Raw genomic sequence first — 15,008 nt, forward strand, 5'->3', positions numbered from 1 at the left:
CATAATGTAGCTCTATGAAAAGTGTCTTTAATTCTTGTTTCGCGGCCAAATTAATTCTAACTCCGACTCCCTCTTTTCAGCACAATGGAATGGACAAACCAGCTTGACACATTTTTTTAGCGTCGTAGTAAAGGACGAGGAGATGGCAGAATTCTTCAAACGTAGCCATGCTACGACAAAAAAGCTTTAATTTACATGTAAAGCGCAACAAATAAACTCGACGAAGTCGCAGAGGCCGGCCGTCATCAGAACCTTAACAACTTAAATTATGGCGCGAAAACGGCAACCTCTGACCCAGTCTACCTGGGTTGTCACGTCGCCGTCGCCCCGAAAACGTCAGTATCTTAAGCTCCCTACTATTTCTCTGATGCGGGACTTGTAGAGAGTCTCGTCCGTGACAAAAAAATACACATACTCAGAAAACAACGCATTTCTGACGATCGTTCAGATCCACAATCCGAACTTCCTCACAAGCAAAATCCAAAATCCGCTAAAAAATTGACAAAACCGCGAATCGTTGCAATTTCAGAATCCGCAAATCAGTTAATATTTTGCTCTAAATCCGAAATCCGGGCAAAATAATTCTCAGAATCCGCCGATCCGTTAGCCTATTCACCCCCCTTATTAAAATAACTAATGACCAAAATTTATCAAGTTTCCAAAACAAACTGAGAAACAAATCAGGTGGAGAAAAACCGACTGAGCGAAATCAAAAATATTTTTAAAATTATCATTATGTCTTGATTTTTTGCGTGAGAAATTTCGTGAAAGCAGCCTTTGAGTTCGGATCGGATCTTTGCTTACTTATTATTTTTTTTTATTATCTAAAACTGTAGAAACATTTTTTTATTGTTTAGGCGTATGGTTTTCTGATCAGCATTCCATTTGTGCTGAGAGTGCACAGAGCGATAGGAGTTGTGACAAAAAAAATTGATCACCAATTAAGCGTAGTAAAACGTTGATAACACTTATCGTATTCTATGATTAGACCATTGAAGCGATGCTTGTGAGGTTTGCTGATGTTGGCGGACTCTGACCTCCTCATTGGCTGCTGCTAGGAAATATCCACCAATCACCGTTCAGTTTGTCGAGAAGTGATGTTCAAAATAAAGTATGTTATGACCTGTTCTGTCACAGTAGTAGCTATGGAAACAGTGATGAATTACGCATACGGACAGACTCCCTTAAGACGAATGCAGTGTTATTATTTTCCACCAGTAAATCGGCGGTTTATAACTTTTGCTTCGAAAAAGAACGTTTCATCCGGTAATTAATTCCTAACATAAATTCATAACTAACAACGTTCTCGGGAAAGTATCTTACGGCAAAAAAATTGAATGGGAAGTTTACTCTTGTACATTTGTTGTACCTGACCAAAAAAGAGATAGGAACAATTATTTTAAATCATCGTTTTTGCAAATTTTGGTCAAAATATTATGCTGTTTTTTTCTTAATAATGTTGTTATTACTACTCTTCACTGCAAATCAGAACTGTTTTTTTTTTTCCATTTTGAAACTTTGAAACATTCACCCGGCTCAAAATCTGATTTATTAATAAAACCTTGAAGGCAAACCGTGGTATATTATTCAGCAGAGGAAGTTCAACATTATTCAGGAAAGAAAAATTGCAATGGGCAACTCAATTATTAAACACTCTCCGTAGGGCTCAATTAAAAGTATTTGAACTCACCAGAGCATGGCGAGAGATAAGTGAATTGTTGGTTAGAACAGATGAATCATAAAACGTCCGTTTTCCATCCTTAAACTGATCGACGAAAGATGAACACTTTGTAATCAGCGATTTTAACACTAATCCCAAAAAAGAGAGAGACAAATATTGGCAAAATAAAAAATCCACTTTAGTTGATAAAGCTTCGTTGTGTTCAAAACAGAAAGCGTAATCTTAAAACTAATAGATATGTTGACATTCCACTTCCGAGGAGGTTAAATTGCTTGGGTAAATCTTATGCTTGTTAGTAATATTCAGTGTTATTGTTATTCCTCTGTAAATTTCAGCCATTTTTTTGCTTGATACTAACGTCACTGCACTGCACAGTGTTAAAGGCACACGGCGTTTTATTTATTTTTTTTTTTTGAAGAAACGGGCCCATTAACATTGTCGCCTGGTGTGTAATTTGATGTATTGTGATAAGCCGTTTGGGTTTCTGTTATCCAGCTTTGAATACGCGATGAGTAAGCAATCGAAGCCAGCTGCGCTGGTACACAGGGCTGTTTTTTTACGTATTTACCGGTGAATTACCTCTAACACGGATTTCAATCGTAACCAGCTGTGAGAAATAGGTAAGTACTGTAACTTAGTTGTCATATGCAACCTCAGATTCTAAAAAAAATTTCTCCTAATTGAAAGGAAAAATAGAACAAATGTTTACATCCCTCACATTTTGAGATTTCCAATTTGAAATCTCGCTTTTGCAGATCGAATTGAACGATAGCATCATAACAAAAGTACAATGACTTCTTGAAGGTGAATATTTTAATTTCTTGTGAATTTTTCTAAAATGATACAGAAATCAATCGAGAAAGGAGCCATTTCATGAACAGCTTCCTATATTAAAATAGCTGTTGCGTTTTAAGGATTCTAGGAAAAGTCAAAGAGACAAACAGAAATTTCAAGCAAAGATTTGTTATACTTACAGTTGTTTAGTGACGAAAGTACTGAATAGATTGCCTTGAGGAATTCTTTCTAGTTTTAATCCGCGGTCTCTGAGCTAAGGATTTTCAGCGTGGAGAGATTGATTTGAAAGGGAGAAGTAAAACTTTCTTCTAAATTGTCAACTGCGAGCACCACTGAAAGTTCCGTGGTCGGTGGTTTGATGATTTTGCGAAAAATATTTTACCTTTCAACTCACAATATCGACATTTCAAAAATTCTATGAACGAAATCCAAATGCTAATTGAAAAGCTTTATTTATAAATAAGCCCAAATTTTGTTCGTTTTGACATAAATCAGTGTTGCATTCAATTTCTGAAATCTTACCAGCTAGGCTCAGCCAGTTACTTTATATATAGAGTTGAACTCCATGATAAAACAGGTTTTCTACTGTATCATTCATTTCAAATTCATACTTTCGAGGAGAGAGATACTGTTTTGAACTCAGAAGTTTAAATAATTGATTTAGAAATAAGAGCTAAATATACATTTAAATTCCAAATGTATTTTGTCCTAGAACTAAGTAATAGTTAATTTAGATCTCCTTGAAAGTATGAAGCATGTTAAAAAAATTCAAGTCTCTTCCTCGAATATCGATAGAACGCGACGCGTGGAGGTTAGGGGAATTAACCAGCTTATCAGTCAGCCATTTTGTAACAAGGAGGTCTTGAACTATTCAAAACGAATGGAAATGAGAGAGAAATCACAGGATAAACGTAGTCTGTGATCTGCTTTCCAATGTAGAAATGTAATTTCTGCATGTGAATAAAGGCTGATAGTTTTTAAAGAAACTGTTTGGGGCTGCGTCGGTGGGGGTAACGAAATAATTTGGATATATCAACAAAGTTGAAATGGTGAATTGGCCACCGCAACGATTGCAAAAGCTCACGTTTCGAGCGTTAGCCCTTCGTCGGAGAGAAGGGCTAACGCTAGAAACGTCAGCCTTTGCAATCGTTACGGTGGCCAATTTACCATTTCAACTTTGTTGATATATCCAAATTATAATGTCCGCATTGTCAGGTTTAGTTTTGAACTGGAGATTTCCTAATTATCATCTCTTTTTTGAAAGATTTTTTTCTACCTTTAACCCTTTACAACCTAACATCAGTATCTGTATTCTCCATACTGTTCTCTATAATTTCCTAAGGTGGTGACAAGGAAAATTTGTTTAACAATCAAGAGCTTCTTTAGTTGGTGATCATTTTCTTTGTTCATATGACCTTTCTATGTGATTCAGGGGTGATATCGTAAAAAGACATCAGATGTCAATCACTCCAAGAGGTTAAAAGGTTTAGTTAGAGAATTACGTTTTTCTCATCGACATATTGGCGGCTCGTAACTTTTTAGAGAATACATTGGTTATGTGTGTGTTCTGTCCTCCGCAATATTTTCATGCTACATCAACCTTTCATTAATATTTTCGCTAGAAATTAGGTTTTGAATTCATCTATAATTTCTTCCTTTTTACAGTTTTAATGCTACCAACATATTCACGATGGCATTACTACGATTGATGTCAACATGGCCGCTTTTATTGCTCCTGCTTCCAATGAAAGCATCACCGAGGTAGGGACCTTTAGAGATGATGATAATGGAAGGTGTGGTCAGTCCTCCAAGAGAAACCGTGTGTAGTTTGATTGCTTGTCTGACATTTAATAGATCAGGGTTCTCAGACAACGCTCGGGGGCCGAGTCTAAGTTAATTGAGTAAAAAATTATGCGAACTTGAAATTTGTAGCTTTCGAAAGAAAGGTCTGGAAAGCGTACTTGAAAACGGAAAGTGAAGACGAAAATAAATAATTAACAATCATTCACCTAAGAAGAGATTAATAGTGGCGGATATTTACCGAGCCACGAGGCATGCCCGTGCAACTATATCAATGATTTGTTTTCAGTATGACAGCGTTCATGCATTCAGGACAATTTGGGAACGTTTAAGTAACTTTATTGAATCTGAAAACGAGGTTATGTTATAACTTTATTAATATACTTTTTAATAATACAAAATATTGCATACCTTTTTAAGTATTCATATCTTTTTATCCTCTCATTTCAAAAGTCTCTGAGAATGACGCATATCTAATTTCTCCTTAAAATTTTACTGCTGAATCACACATTAAGATCACGAGAATAACGGAAATGATCGCCAATTAAAGAAGCTATTGATTGATAAATAAATTCTCCTTGTCAGTTCCATAGGAAATGAGTAGAAAAGTGTGGAGAATATGTACACTGATGTAAAGGTGTAAATGTGGATGTCCACACTGTCCACAGTCCTTTTTTGGAGATGTAGATATGTGAAACTTGCGTTTGATGAAACAACAACCCTAGACGATATTTTTCTCTCATTTTGTTACCTCCCTCTCTCTCCTTAGCTGATAATGCTTTGATATTGTAAGGGGAAATCGATTAAGAGAGATACAGTTTTATAGCTTTATCCTCTCCTGGCTTCGTACAGAGTAGCTCCAGCATCACAAGATCAAGTGGTCACAACAGCCAATCAGGGCGAAGGAAAATACTTACAACAGCCAATGAGAACTCGATATAAAAACTAACAAACTGTCATAAGCGCGGGATAAGGCAGGAAACTAAGTTGCGTTTAACTGGTTTCAGTATTGCATTTGATCGATTGGTCAAGGTTGTGGTTGGAATTATCTAAACTAATCACGGAACGGAATGAAGCAAAACTAATGAAATCGAGGATTAATTCTTTTAGTCTCTAATTTCATTTGTTTTAGTCTAGCATTTGATTGGTTAAGAGAGTGGTGCGAATTTTCTAGACCAATCAAGGAACGCGTTGAAGCAAAACCAATGCTAAGCGGGATTTTTTTAGACCCTCATTTGAAAACTACTCTAATGTACACCTCTTTAACTCGTTGTATGCTTTTTTTTTAGTGAAAACCCGTCTATCCTTCGAAGAGAGGCGGCCAATGCTTCAGCAATCCTCAACAAACTACTGAGGAAGAAATGTTACGACAAAAAGACCAGGCCTAACGTAACTGGTACATTGATAATAACTATACAACTTGCAAATCAACTCTCCTTTTAGGCTGACAGACATTTGTGTGTAAATTAGACAAGTGGGGAGGGGAATGGGGCAGGGATTTGGTGACACACCAAGCGTTCAACTTGTTTTCAACCTGCTTTGGCTCTCTTCATTGTATGGATATAAAGAAACTGAATGAATCGCGACACTCGATGACTGTTGAAAAGACTTTGATTACCAAAATCCGTGTGGAAGGTGTTCAAAAACTTGTAATAGCAAAGACAATTAAGTAATAACAGTTTGTTGTTGTCGCATAACGTAAGCGACCTGGTGACACTCTTTGTCGAATAATCTTATCCCCAATTTGTAGTCATTCTATAGTGTTACAGTTTAGTAGCAGAGTGTTTTAGAGAACCGTTTCGAAGGATCAAGAGACTACTTTATCTTTAGAGCCGTTCCGAGGGATCTCGATATTAGTTTATTTCTTGGTTTTTCGTCCGACTAGCCTTCGTGTAAACTATACGTAAAACATAAGCTATCGTCTGACCAATGACCATCTCCTACAGGTCCCCCAGAGATAGTAAACGTCAGCATGGCGATCAAGGCATTCAGTGAAATCAAAGAATCCAATATGGTGAGTACTTCTAATAAAAAGGAGTCAAGCTTATTTCCGATAAATTGCTCCTTGAAGGAAGAAATGGGAGTTCGATGTATTAGTAGGATTATAAAATGTCAATTTAAAGCAGTCTTAGTCTGTGGGCACGATATTTAAATTAGTCAGCAAGTGTATGAATGTGAGGGTCCAGTCATCATACATCACCTGAGTGGGGGGGAAGGGAAGATTCTGGGGGGAATCATTTAGTTCTCAGGGGGGGTCAACGTCACTCATTAGAATACAAAGGAGCCTTAAGCATTATGATGGGAATTAAGAAAGTTTTACAGTGACACAACTACAATCCTCCGCATTCCCCCTCCTTCCTCGACGATAAATACTGACCAGACCGTAGTCCAGGAGAAATGGAGCTTGGTTCGAGTAAGCACAAGGGCCGAGTTCGTGAGGGGTCATGTTATCTGATGTCGATTATAATTTTAGCTTATGAGCCTGAGGTGCTACCTGCTTATTCGGGTTGCATTGACCTGAAGCGAGTTGGAGTGGTTCTAATCTCGTACCCAGGCCCTATCGTGTCACTAAACTGCTTTGCCGTGGAAGGTCTGGGTATGAGAGTAGAGTACTTCTACTTCCTCTGGGTGGGATACTCGTATTACACGTTCCCCTTTTACCCCCTCCCTCGCTAAATAACATTTTGGAGAGGTTTCCTTTAAAATTTATGCCATGACGTAGCCTGGGCTTGAACTCAAACCTTTGAACCAAGGGTTCATTGCACTTTTCAATAGAACGCCTCACCATGCGAGTAGCATGTTCCAGATTATGAAGTCTCAATTATTCACGATAATCCTCTTATCAAATTTTTAGGAATTTCAAGTGTACGTTTATTTCCGCCAACAGTGGTTTGACAAAAGGCTTGCACATGGCTACGAAGCCACGCTAGCACTCGGGGGAACAGACGTTGAACGTATTTGGCTTCCAGACACTTATATAACAAATGCTAACGACTACGAAGTTTTTCCGTCCAATCAATTGTCCCTAATTGACTCCAAGGGCCAAATTTTCTACTTTGCCTATGTGAGGATTGCTGGAGCTTGTCAAATGGATCTTGTTAAATTTCCAATGGATGTACAGCGTTGTCATCTGACTTTGGAAAGTTGTAAGTACAGGCTGCTTTTACCTTAATCTGAAAGAATTATCTTGCTACGGCTTCTTACATTCACTCTCCCCCCCCCTCCCCCCTCAAACGCGTTTGGTTGTAAGAAGCACAGTGGCTTAATGGTCAGTGCGCTTCTCTTCAGGTCGAGTGATCTGGGTACAACAAGAGCTGGCTGAGTCGAGAGGTCGAGAGGTCTGGGTACAACAAGACCAGGCCGGGTCATTTTTGGTGAAACACTACACTCTCACAATGCCTCTCTCCACCCAGTGATGTAAATGAGTAAGCCTGATGAAATGATGGGAGAGGTGGGGTGCAGCCTTGCGATGGAATAGCACTCATCCAACGAGGGGGGGGTGTAATTCTACTCCTCGTGACTTTATATTATGAAAACAATGATGTCAGGCTGCACGGGCCACTCGGCTTTAGTACAGACTTTGATTTATCGCGTTGGGTACGCGTAATAAATGATGAAATATTTTTCGTTCGCTTTATTTCTTCTCAGTTCGTCATACCATTGAAGAGATGGACTTTAGGTGGAAAGAGAAGGAGTCCATTACTCTGTTCAATGAAGAGTTAGCTGAATTTGATGTGGTTAAACACGAAGTGGAGACTAAAAAAGCTAATTATGTTTCAGGTTTGGCTGGCTTCTTTGCTTCTCTTGTAAAGGAGAATTCGCGCCGCTGCTTAGACCAGCGCTTAAGTATTTGTTGTCGAGGATAGGTCCAAAGGGCATTAGTTCAATTTTTGCAAAACTGAACATGCTGTCGAATTTTCTTTTTTTTCTATGTTGTATATTTCAAAGTACGATTTTCTCTTCCTCTTTCTCTTTGATACTTCATTTTTCATTCACGCGTGACACACGTGATTTTACCATATTAGACAATCACTTCAAAAGACTCTGACTTTGACACCAGAAACTGATGTGGACACTTTCGGAGTAGTTTTTTAAGCTTTCGTTCACGCAAATGTGTCACCCTTAATCTGGTACCCTGGTCTTACCGTGTGACTGTGACTGAAATGTGTAACCGCTTGACCGTGGAAGGTCTGGGTACGAAACCAGTTTTCTCTTTGTTTGGAAATTTTTTAGTAGTTCCTGAATTATTATTTTAAGCCAAATATTGCGCTCGATTTAACAAGTTTAATGCATTTTTCTACGGACTTTGGACTTACGCCTGTTTTTTCGTAAAAGGATTTTTTTTATACATGCAGTGGAAGGTATTTCCAGTTTTTCTATTGATAATGCGATGCAGGGGAATTGGTATGCGCAGGTGCGCAGGTGGTATATGCATAGTTAGTAGTAATACTAACTATGGTATATGCAACCATATCCCACTTGCAGTGTTTTTCCGACGTCCGCGAGTTATTCAGCTCAAGAATTTGAGTTAGCTAGGGGAGAGCTTGTGTGTGTTATCCTTGCTTGTGACAGGGCCTTTCTGGTGATTTTATCAGTTTACCAGCGTAAATCCCAATTGGCATGTTAGGGGAAAACAAGAAAAGCTATAAATCATGAGCCTCTGCAATCTATTGCTCTTACAAAATAAACTCAAAATGTTTAAATTTTCTATGGGTTTAACGGTGGAATAAATAACAGGTTTTTGAACAGTCAGGGCCCTCGTAGTATGATCAAGAAATAGACCGCACTTTCTCTCGGCTTAGCAGCGTAGTAACCCATACTACGGGATGTCTTTACCAAACGACTTCCTAATCTTGACAACGTCTTTTAAAACTTAGCGATGTCATTTACTCTACGGCGCTTCAAACTTAACAATTTCTTAAACTTAACGACGTCATTAACTCAATGACGCTAATTGCATTGTAACCATCTCATTTAACATTTTATTTTAGGCGTTTACAAAAACTTGATTGTGACGTTCACATTCCATCGTCGCATGGGTTTTTACTTTATTCAGTTCTACATTCCGTGTATTGTGATGGTTTCTTTAAGCTGGATCTCGTTCTGGATGGATCGATATTACATCGGGGAACGACTCTCCTTGGGAATTACGACCATTCTCACGATCGTTTTTCTATTGGGGTCGAGTAACTCCACCATGCCCCGAGTCAGTTACGCGAAAGCAATCGACTGGTATCTCCTTGGCTCATTCATCTTTGTGTTCTCTACGCTGGTCACAGATTTACTTGTCTATAGATTCCGATCTAAAGAAGAACAAAGGAAAGCAGACGCTGATAAAAAAACAAAGGTAGGTCGTTATCAGAAGTTAGAATAATCTTCCTGCCCGAAAAGTCTGGCCAATTGTCATACTGTAAGGCTTTAGATAATCGAGCCCTGTAGGGTAAAAAAAGCGCCGTAGAACGAGTTTGAGTTGCCCTTGATTTCCTTCCTACCTCCCTACCTCCCTTTCTCCCTCCAATAACCCTTCTCCTTCCCTTCTTCCTAACCACCCACCCACATCCCCACTCCAACCTTTTCTATGTATTTCCCTCCCTCAACCTCTTTCCCAGGGCCTTTTCCCTTAGTTAAGGGTGGGGCCCGCCCCACCCCCTAACTAAGGGAAAAAGGCCCTGGGAACGAGGTTATCCCTTCCTACCTTTTACCAACTCTTTCTCTCTCTATCTCCCTCTCTCCTTCCCTCGACCCTCACTCTTTCTTCCTACTCTCCTTACTCCCGGCTACTCTCCCAACCTCTCTCTTTATCCTCCTCCCCTTCCCTCTTTCCTTCCCACTCACCCTCTCCCCATCACTCCCTTCAGCTTCCTCCTCACTCTTCTCGTTCCTTCTCTCTTTACTACCCACAACCCTTATACTCTCCCTTTTCATTTCCCATCTTTCCCTCCCTCTACCCATCGTCACCCTCTTCTACCTGCCCCTTCTATCTCTCCTTACTTATATCCTCGGTCTTCCCCTTCCTTCCCTTCTCGCTGGCCACTCGTCTTCCTTCCCTCCCTCGTTCTTTGTTCTCCTTCCGTCCATTCCCCCACCTGCTATCTTCCACCCACCGTTCTCTCTCTCTCCCCCTTACATTCTCCCTCATCTCTTTCCTTCCGTTCTTAACTTAACATAACAACTTGATTTAAGTTTCAATGTCTTTAGCTATAACCTAAGCTAATACGGTACATTAAATAAACTAAAGTATAAACCTAAATTAATCCAGGAGCCCATTACCCGGAGTTTCAATTCCATCTCAGTTGTACCCTTGAGTCAACCCTGTCCCGTATCTTTTTATTTTTAGAACTGAGATATTTGCGGGAGTTCTTTAATCTTTCCGCGCTTTCCGCCATTATTGAAATAGTTTCGTGCGGCCTGCAAGTGACACAATAGAAACGACAGCTCTCTTATGATTGGCTATTATGAAAACACCCGCGGAAACCGCCGTGGGAGGTGCTTCTAAAAATACAAAGATATGGGACAGGGTTGGCTTAGAGAGTCAGTATGGAAGATGTAAGCTCCGGCTAATGGGCTCCTGATTAATCTTAATCCCTTTATCACTCCCTTAATCTGTTTTATTGAGTTGACCACAACGAGTCAATTTTAAGAAGAGAGCGGTTTCAACTATAAAAAACGTTTCTAAAACAATCCGAATGCACTGATATGCCATTTCTCTTCTTTTAGCCTCAGAACAACAAAATAGTGTTCCAATGTAAACATGGTTTCCAACCAAACTACGTCGCGGATGCTAACGGCCACGTTCATTTGGTGAGCCATTCAGAGAGTCCGAACCGCGCCGAACAAAAAGCTCAATGTACTGACGGGCTGAGAACGTGCTGCGTTGCCTGTTACCAGCCGAAAGACACGAAAACTGATCTCAGTGTTGTAACCAACAAGTGCTGTCGGTATATGTTTCCTATATCATTTGCTATTTTCAACTTAGTGTACTGGTTAGCTTTTAGTACCTGAAAATAAAATCACTTTTGGGGAAAGTGGAGAACTTGAGGTCAACTTAAGGTCGCTGAGATTTTTGCGTAGGAAGCAGAAAATCATACAACGTTTGTGGAGCTTTAGACATGACTAGGAGAGGAAACGGAATCTGTACTATAAAAAGTACTTTTACGCATGTAGTTTTCGAAAACTATTTTCAACTCCTAACGCATAAACTATTCAATCTATACTGTTAAGTATACAGTTCATGAAATTCAGTTGTAAGACGGTACGGAGTGTAATGGAGGATATATGCATTATGTAAACTGGTTTAGGATCCTCCTTTTACTTATGTCCATTACTCGATCAGTTTACCACTTCTTAGCAACAGAACAAGTTAAGTTCTTTTAAGAGATTGCGCTTGCACTCAGAAGTAGAAATTGTTGGTAGCCTTGCCCTTAGGATGGAGCATGAGCGAATATCAGTCGTGGAAGGACTGTGACAGAAATCACATGGTTCATTTGGTGTCGCCACTTTCGAAATCTCTTCACCTAAGAATAAAATCGTGGCTACCCACTGCCCGCCACAGAGGCGAACGTCGTCGAAATGCTATATTTTCGATGATCAAAAACATCATTTCACCGTACATAGTGGATAGATGCATCATAAGAATAACGATAATTGGTGACATCGAGACTACTTATAAGAAGGTTTAGATATTTATTCACTTTTCCTTGCTTGTCGCAGTATGCACAACGCTTATGTACAACGCTAGTGTTATTAATCAAAAACGCTTTGGTAAGGAGTTAAGGTTTTTTTAATTCATGGAAATTAGGTGAAGGTTAGCCAGTTGTAATGTCAATAACAATCAGGATTGCATTGTTTTGCTTTACTTCGCTCTATGATTGGTCCAGAGAACTTTCTCGACCAATCAGAAGTAAATTTTAAACCAATCACGTTTCGGTCGCCTGCGTTTTCCCGCGCGTTAGGTAGTTTGCTTATTTTTAACTTGAGTTCTTAATGGGTTTCAAAGGTACATTCGCGCCTTAAGCAGTTTGGTTAATTGTTTAAGGGTACTTTCCTTTCTTCTGATCTGCCATTGCAATTATTTATGTTTTGGTTTTAGGACGCTCAATCGAAGAGCGCTCTGTAGCCGAAAGTTGAAGTGACATATACATTTACTCAAAATAACCTAGTGATATTACACATTATAACCCATCCATTAACTTTGGCGCGATTTTATTGGTTACTTAATGTATGCGCAATGATATCGGTATCTGTATTTTTACTGAAACTTGGTTAAACGATTTAGATTCTGTCTGCATTGCTGATCTTTCTCGTCATGGCTATTTATTCAAGAGTTTTCCACGGCAATCAAATCGATCCGGCGGTGGTACAGGCATTTTATTCCGCGACTCTTTTGATGCCACACTTCTGGACGGGAAGGAACATAATTCTTTTGAATTTTCCGAATGGATTTTGAAGACAACAAATCGCTCTATCCGTATTGTTGCTGTTTACCGCCCTCCCAACTCTTCTGCGTCGGTATTTCTTGAGGAGTTTTCGTCGTATCTTGAAAACATTGTCATGTGTCCTGAGCCTCTTATTATCGCTGGGGATTTCAACTTTCACATGGATTTGGTGCATAGCAATTGTGCTATAAGATTTAAAGAGTTGCTGGAAACCTTCAGCCTCTCACAACACGTAACGATGTCCACGCATATTTCTGGGCATATTTTGGACCTTATCATCACTCGATCCACCAGTGACTTAATTTTGGGTCCCATTAACGTCACCTTACCCATCTCGGATCATTTTTTTGTTGAGTGTTTTATTCGCTTCCCAAGTTCATCAATCTCTACCAAGTCTGTGTCATATCGCAGGTTAAAGAACATCGACATTGATGCATTTAAATCGGACATCACCTCGTCTGTACTTTGCAGTGACACACACTGGAGCAACCTTGGCGATTTATCCAAGCAGTACTCCTCGACTTTAACAGAAATCCTGGATAAACATGCTCCCATAAAGACAAAAACTCTTGTTACTCGTGCAAAGATCCCTTGGTTTAACGCTGATGTTCTCCAGTTTAAACGTATTCGTCGCAAGGCTGAGCGGAAAGCTCTTAAAAGTGGTCTTTCTTCAGATTGGCTTGCTTATCGTAAAATCTGTAATAGATATTCTGCTCTTCTCAAGTCTACTCGAGCTTCTTATTACTCAGATTTAATTGATCAGTGCGCTGGTGACTCCGGGAAGTTGTTCAAATTGGTTTCATTCCTTTGTAAGTGTCCTAATGTTAATGATCTACCACCTCATGATGACCCAGTTCTACTTGCGAATAAATTTGGGGAATTCTTTGTTAAAAAAATTGAACTCATCAAAGATTCCATCAGTGATATTGAAGTTAATCCTCCTTATTCTGATACTGCTGCTCCAGCTGTAGAACTTGACAGTTTTTCGCCGTTATCAGTGGAAGATGTTTGCAATATAATCAGTACATCGTCTAATGCCTCATGCTCCCTGGATCCAATCCCTACATGGCTTGTGAAGTCTTGTCTTGACGTCCTTGCGCCCTCCATTACTCGCATGGTAAATTTGTCTATTCGCCACGCCTATGTTCCCGATGATTGGAAAACTGCAATTGTGAAACCTCTATTAAAGAAACCCGGTCTAGAGTTAACTTATAAAAACTTCCGTCCGGTAAGCAATCTAACATTCATCTCCAAGATCGTCGAAAAGGCGGTTCTTTCTCAATTGTTTAAGCACTGTGAATACAATGCTCCTCTGCCGAAGTTACAATCAAGGTTTAGAAGATTTCACTCTACCGAAACTGCCTTGCTTAAGGTTCAAAGTGATATTCTTATGTCAATGGACCATCAGGAAATTACGCTTCTTGTGCTACTGGATCTAAGCGCTGCTTTTGATACAATCGATCATCAGATTCTCCTTAATGTTCTTGAAAGCGATTTTGGAATCATTGGCTCTGCCCATAAATGGTTTGCGTCTTATCTGTCTGGCCGAAAACAACGTGTTCTCATAAACGATCGAACATCAGATGATTTTCATTTGAACTGCGGTGTCCCACAAGGCAGCTGTATGGGTCCTATTTTATTCATATTATACATATCTCGACTATATCACGTGATCGCTAACCATCTCCCCTCTGCTCACGGATATGCCGATGATACACAACTTTATCTGTCGTTTAGACCCAATGACATATCTTCGCAAGACCACGCCATAGCTGCTCTTGAAGCCTGCATTTCGGATGTCCGCTCATGGTTGATTTATAATCGCCTGTTAATTAACGATTCTAAAACCGAATTCTTAGTTGTTGGTTCCCGCCATCAATTATCAAAAATCGCAATCGATTCCATCACAGTCGGTAATTCTACCATTCAGCCTCTCAACAGTGTTCGAAACCTGGGTTCCTGGTTTGACTCCAATATGTCCATGTCCATTCACATTGGTAAGATCTGCAGCAAAGCTTTTCATGGATTGTATAAAATTCGCCAAATTAGGAAATTCCTCAGTCCTGAGTCCACGAAGACTCTTGTTCACGCATTTGTGACTTCGCATTTAGACTATTGCAACTCCCTTTTATTTGGCGTACCCAAGTACCAGACAGAGCGTCTTCAGAAGGTGCTTAACGCCGCTGCTCGACTAATTTTTAGGATTCCCAAGTTTCACCACATCTCGTCCGCCTTATATAATCTTCACTGGCTTCCTGTGGCTTATCGCGTCCATTTTAAGTTGTTACTTTTAATTT

The 15,008-nt window shown here is 39.7% G+C and overlaps 1 protein-coding gene and 1 long non-coding RNA gene across 4 annotated transcripts in view; one reads left to right on the forward strand and one right to left on the reverse strand.

Annotated features, from left to right (window-relative positions):
- LOC148720557 (uncharacterized) overlaps nt 1–15,008 on the reverse strand; it is a 486,858-nt gene that overhangs the window by 396,994 nt on the left and 74,856 nt on the right. The window lies entirely within an intron of this gene.
- On the forward strand, nt 1,977–11,320 carry LOC148720581 (gamma-aminobutyric acid receptor subunit beta-3-like). Of its 3 annotated transcripts, none has more exons than XM_088739809.1 (8): nt 1,977–2,301; nt 4,142–4,237; nt 5,566–5,672; nt 6,223–6,290; nt 7,131–7,422; nt 7,925–8,056; nt 9,268–9,627; nt 10,994–11,159. In XM_088739809.1, the coding sequence occupies exons 2-8, from the start codon at nt 4,167–4,169 to the stop codon at nt 11,023–11,025; spliced, it is 1,062 nt and encodes a 353-aa protein (XP_088595935.1). In that variant the 5' UTR covers nt 1,977–2,301; nt 4,142–4,166; the 3' UTR covers nt 11,026–11,159. The 3 variants fall into 3 exon arrangements, with proteins under 3 accessions (XP_088595935.1, XP_088595933.1, XP_088595934.1); XM_088739807.1 differs by having other exon boundaries at nt 1,978–2,301; nt 9,268–9,623; nt 10,994–11,320; XM_088739808.1 differs by lacking the exon at nt 1,977–2,301 and adding an exon at nt 2,394–2,485 and having other exon boundaries at nt 9,268–9,623; nt 10,994–11,320.

This window comes from Stylophora pistillata, chromosome 11, assembly GCF_964205215.1.
Source record: "Stylophora pistillata chromosome 11, jaStyPist1.2, whole genome shotgun sequence".
Lineage (NCBI taxonomy): Eukaryota > Metazoa > Cnidaria > Anthozoa > Scleractinia > Pocilloporidae > Stylophora > Stylophora pistillata.

What these genes read in the sequence shown, in the direction of transcription:
- LOC148720581 (XM_088739807.1), top strand. Translation starts at nt 4,167, where the DNA reads ATGGCATTACTACGATTGATGTCAACATGGCCGCTTTTATTGCTCCTG. An exon ending in AAATCAAAGAATCCAATATG is followed by an intron (nt 6,291 to 7,130) that starts GTGAGTACTTCT and finishes TCAAATTTTTAG; the next exon opens with GAATTTCAAGTGTACGTTTA. An exon ending in ACGCTGATAAAAAAACAAAG is followed by an intron (nt 9,624 to 10,993) that starts GTAGGTCGTTAT and finishes CTCTTCTTTTAG; the next exon opens with CCTCAGAACAACAAAATAGT.